This window comes from Sphaeroforma arctica (assembly GCF_001186125.1).
Source record: "Sphaeroforma arctica JP610 unplaced genomic scaffold supercont1.101, whole genome shotgun sequence".
Classification (NCBI taxonomy): domain Eukaryota; class Ichthyosporea; order Ichthyophonida; genus Sphaeroforma; species Sphaeroforma arctica.
This window is the reverse complement of record NW_014040457.1, coordinates 94765-100484: the sequence shown is the minus strand read 5'-3', so window position 1 is coordinate 100484 and position 5720 is coordinate 94765. Positions and strand designations below refer to the sequence as shown.

The 5720-nt window shown below is 37.7% G+C and overlaps 1 protein-coding gene across 1 annotated transcript; it reads right to left on the bottom strand.

The window, feature by feature from the left end:
- Positions 1–253: 253 nt before the first annotated feature.
- On the bottom strand, positions 254–2129 carry SARC_02292 (hypothetical protein; the record flags this gene model as incomplete). Its single annotated transcript, XM_014303958.1, has 3 exons — positions 254–428; positions 1452–1678; positions 1998–2129. 3 exons carry the CDS (start codon positions 2127–2129, stop codon positions 254–256), a joined length of 534 nt encoding a protein of 177 aa, XP_014159433.1.
- Between the last annotated feature and the right edge of the window lie 3591 nt (positions 2130–5720).

The following is a 5720-nucleotide window of genomic DNA, read 5'->3' as shown; positions in this document are numbered from 1 at the left end:
AGACACAGACAATATATACATACATACATACATACATACATATATATATATACATATACATACACACACACACACATATATATATATATATAATAAAATAATAAAATAATATAATACAATACAATACAATACAATACAATATAGTATGTATATATATATATATATATATATATTAAAACTGCAATTATGATCTCAATTACAACTAAATCGCAAACTGATATAACAACGTTAACGGCCGCAATTAGCACGAAATTCACAGTAGTAACAGACAACTCACAGCAGCCTGGCGCATGTCCTCTGCTGCACCATAGTAGCGGTCGGGTGTTAGTGATACTTGCGCGTGGGGGTGGAGTTGGCTGGCCGATGCCTTCGGAAGCAGATCCCACATCAGATGAGGATACTTGAACTGCGAGTCTGTGGAGTGACACCTGCATGCCATGGGGATATGCTATAATGTGTGTTTGTTTGATTGCGTATGGGAGTGTAGGTACTGTGGTACTTGAGCTGTGAGTCTGTGGTGTGACACCTGCATGCCATGTGGATATACTATAAGGTGTGTTTGTTCTATTGCGTATGCGAGTTTAGCTAGACACGGTACTGGGTTTTTAGCGAATCTGTATAGAGACACCCGTGGACCGTTTACGTAAGTGTAGTTGTATGCTTATCTGTGCAGCGAGGTGCAGGCAAATACACAATCACAAATAAACACATTCGCCTATAGAGGTGAGTGAGGCTTTGACTAGCAGATCACACATCAAACGAGGATGCTTGAACTAAGAGTATGTACTGTGGCACCTGTTTACCACGTGTCTATATGCTATATATATATATATATATATATATATACATATATATATATATACATACATACATACATATATGGATATATATATACATACACACAGACACACAGACGCACGCACAATCACACACACACACACACACATATATATATACAATATATAGATATAGGTAGAAATATGTATATATACATATATATATATATACATATTCATATATATACATATATACATCCATACACACACACACACATATATATATATACATGGCAACGTTGGAGCATATGTATATGAAGCTATGTGTGGGTGATCATACTAACTGGGCGATCACCACCTTATTATAGCATTCAAGTGGACTCACACACATACCCAACATGAATGAAACTATACAAAGACGAACGTAAGTCCCTGTGTCACTCAAGAAAACCAAGCACAAACACACAAACACACCTATATACACACAAACACACCTACATCCACACAAACACACCTACATGTACACAAACACACCTACATCCACACAAACACACCTACATATACACAAACACACACACAAACACACCTACATTCACACAACAAACCTACATCCACACAAACACACCTACATACACACACAAACACACCTACATCCACACAAACACACCTACATACACTTGGAACCACGTCCGGGCCGTCGTTAACATATCCGTAAACGCAATTCGGTTGAGCTTGAGCGGATCGTGTTCCTTCGCAATCACCAGTCCGTGGTATGCGTCGTATTTAAATACATTGCTGCTGGTGGTAGCGTGTGTGCTGTGCAGATGATGTTCTGGCCATACGTCACCTGCGGTCATGGCATCAGGGCTGCAGAAGTCACACCCATCGGCTTTGGTTTCCGCCTGTGTGTGTTTGGTAGGGGGGGGGGGGGGGTGCGCGCTAAGAGAATGTGTGTGTATGCATATTTGAATGTGTATGTGTATGTGTATGTGAAATATATATATATATGTGGGTGTATGTGATATATAAATATATATATATATATATATATGTGGGTGTATGTGATATATGTATATATATATATATATATATATATGTGTGGGTGTATGTGATATATATGTGTGTGGGTGTATGTGATATATATGTGTGTGGGTGTATGTGATATATATGTGTGTGGGTGTATGTGATATATATGTGTGAAGTACAACCCATTTTTTAAACCTTAAACCCTACACTATTTTTATCACGGATCTCAACGTGCAACGCCCCCTTCCCTTTCACCCACTGCAGAATGTAGTACAGATATAGCATGTGCTTGCTAATAGTGTCCATGTACCTGCCAATAATGTCCATGCACTTACTTATAACATCCAGTAGTATGTGTAATACGCCCCCACACTATTCGAGTGATCCTGTACATTACATATATAGCATGTACTTGCTTATAGCGTCCATGTACATAACATATATAGCATGTACCTGCCAATAATGTCCATGCACTTACTTATAACATCCAGTAGTATGTGTAATACGCCCCCACACTATTCGAGTGATCCTGTACATAACATATATAGCATGTACTTGCTTATAGTGTTCATGCACTTGCTTATCATATCCAGTAATATAAATATGTGCTATATAACCGCACACGAATGCGCCTGAGCCTGCACATACTGCTAGTTTATTGATATGTGACATACTGTTAGTGTATTGATATATTCGAGGACGTCTTCTCCGTCGTTTGCGCCCGGCCGTAGAGCTCTGAGCGGATTGTAAACTGCCAAGACAGGGGATGGAATGGTCAGTGGAAGATACAGACATAAAATAACCCATGTGTGTACTATATATGCATTGGTACGTAAACTATGTATGTATACTATATATGCGTTTGTACGAATCTGTATATATATATATTATATGAGTGTACTATATATGCGTTTGTATGTAAACATAAACTCAGCCAGTAGTTATTTTTAAATGTACACAAATGGTTATGCAGAAATCCCGGTTGCAAAATGGGCTGTATATGTGTTTGTATGTGTATGTATGTTTATATGTGCATGTGCATGTGTATGTATGTGTATGCATGTTTATATGCACATTCGTCTATGCATGGGCGTTTCTTGTACAGCTACCGCTGCCAGATACAAAAACACCTTTATTAAGTGAGACTGTAGTGAGGCTGATATGCACACACTTACTTGTGTTTTCGTGGCTCCATTTGTTGAAGACGGACGTGATGGTTTGGACTTTCACTTGTTTGTAGTATTCCTGTAAGGGCAGTCGTATTATTCATTTTTTCGGGGTTTTTTTCGGGTGAAGCGTTTGATCATTGCTCATCAGATGATCTACGGCCGTATTAACTAACTTAACAATCACATATGCATATAGGAATGCCATCACCCTCTGATGCAAATACAAATTGCTTCGAAGTGTATTGTGAACACCCCCCTCCCCCCCATAATCAGACATCATCCTAACAAAGTACTGGCACATCATTGCGTAGCTCGGTGGCCTATACTAACGCGCCATGCGAAGCAAGAACCTGTCACAGGTGACGTTTATATACACAATTGCATTGAAGCGGAATATAGGAACAGCAATTCATATGTACATTAACAAGGCCGAAAAAAGAAGAAGGAGATATCCCACTCACAACTGAGAAACATCTTACATTTTCAAGGGCAATTCGCGGCCAAACCCCCGCCCTATTTAGGGCCTTCGCGATGTACCTATTTCATGCGACAAATAAATAATCCATCTCCAAATACGCAGAGAAAGGAAAGCATGCGACCAGAGCAATACCACTCCCACACCAAAGAACATAATTCATTTCAGGTCCGAAAGCTACATAAAAACCAATTCTTACGCCAAAACAAAGTTTTTCACCCTTTTTACCTGATTGCCACCCAGCCATTTCAGAACTTTTGGAGCGAACGTTTCGGGAATGTCAACCCCGCCCTGATTGTGAAAGGCAAATGCGTCGCTATCAGTTAGGAGCAGTCTGTGGTCTGGTCACTGCCAGTGATATATTAGAACCTACAATATCATGATCTACATACCACAACACATCAAGATCTGTTCTCAGTCCATTATATACAAACATATGCCTAGTATACATATGTATGTACCTAAAACGCGCTGGCAAAACTGCAGATGCCCGTGTAATTCGTGTATGCAGCAGTACTGTGTTCTCAATCCGTTATGATACGTTATGATAAGATCTATGCCAAATATATGTATATATGTACCTAAAACGTAATGGTAAACTGCAGATGCCTGTGTAATTTGTGTATGCAACAGTATATGTAAAACTAAGACAGGCACACACCACCAATTGACTTTCGAGAAATGGATTACCCCAGACTTAAGAACCTGTGGCACCAACCAACACACTCTACATCTGATTCTTGTGTAATTATGAACCTGTGGCATTAACCAGCACACTCTACATCTGATTCTTGTGTAATTATGAACTTGTGGCATTAACCAGCACTCTCTATATCTGATTCTTGTGCAATTATGAACCTGTGGCATTAACCAACACACTCTACATCTGATTCTTGTGTAATTATGAATCTGTGGCATTAACTTACACACTCTACATCTGATTCTTGTGTAACTATGAACCTGTGGCATTAACCAACACACTCTACATCTGATTCTTGTGTAATTTTCTACGTACCATGCGCAAACAGTTCGGAACGAGACACTGGGAAATGCGGGTCGAATACTGTTGCCCCCTGAGAACACGTCATTTGAGTATCGGGAAATTGCACGAAGCAGTCATACACACACTAAGTGCCTTGGTGGATGCTGTGAATAGGTTATATATACTATACCTCCATAACATTACAGTCAGGTGATGTCCAGGAAAGATATCGCAGCCAAACCTATACATTCAGACCATAGCTCACCTGTCGTTGGTTGATGTCGTATATTCGATCAAATGCCGTCGCAAATTCAGCGTCGATTAAGGACGCACGGCACGAGCGCAACGACTGGACTATCTCTGGCAGATTTCCGACACCCAACTGATCCTGTTTACGACATCGGCCCTGGTTATTCCACAACGATACACCGTACAAGAATGTTCGGGTGAGCAAAAAAAATGTTCGTCATATCAAGAAAATTAACACTTTCATATCCAGCATCTATGAGGTTAGGTAACAGTGACCTTATATCAACTCGTACGTAGACACAAAATATCAGCATAGCCGACGAGGTATACATGTGCAAGGTAGGAAAGGTAGTGAACACGCAGCTGCGGATGATAAATAAACACACACACATGCACACACACACACACACACACACACACAAACACACATATACATACGCACACAAACACAAACACACACACATACATAAATATATAGATATATATGTATATATACTATATATATAAATATATATATATATATATATGCATATGTACATATATACATCGATATATATATATATATATATATATAATATACATAATATATACATATATATAGTTACAGATATATATATATATATATATAAATGTACGTATATTTATGTATATATATAGATATGCAAATTCATATATATGAAAATGGGATAGACATTTGGATATGAATAATATACTGAAACACATGTGTATCAATTTTATACACATACACACACTCACACCCCCCCCCCCCCCACACACACATATATATATATGCATATATGTATGTATGTATATATGTAAATGTTTTAGGGTTATATATATATATATATATATATGTATATATATACATATATATAGTTATACATACATATATATGTATGTGTGTAGATATAAACATATGTACATATATTAATATGTATAATATATTAATATATATATATATATATGCATATATATAAATATATGTATATATATATATATATGTATATATACATATATATGTTTATATGTACACACACACACAC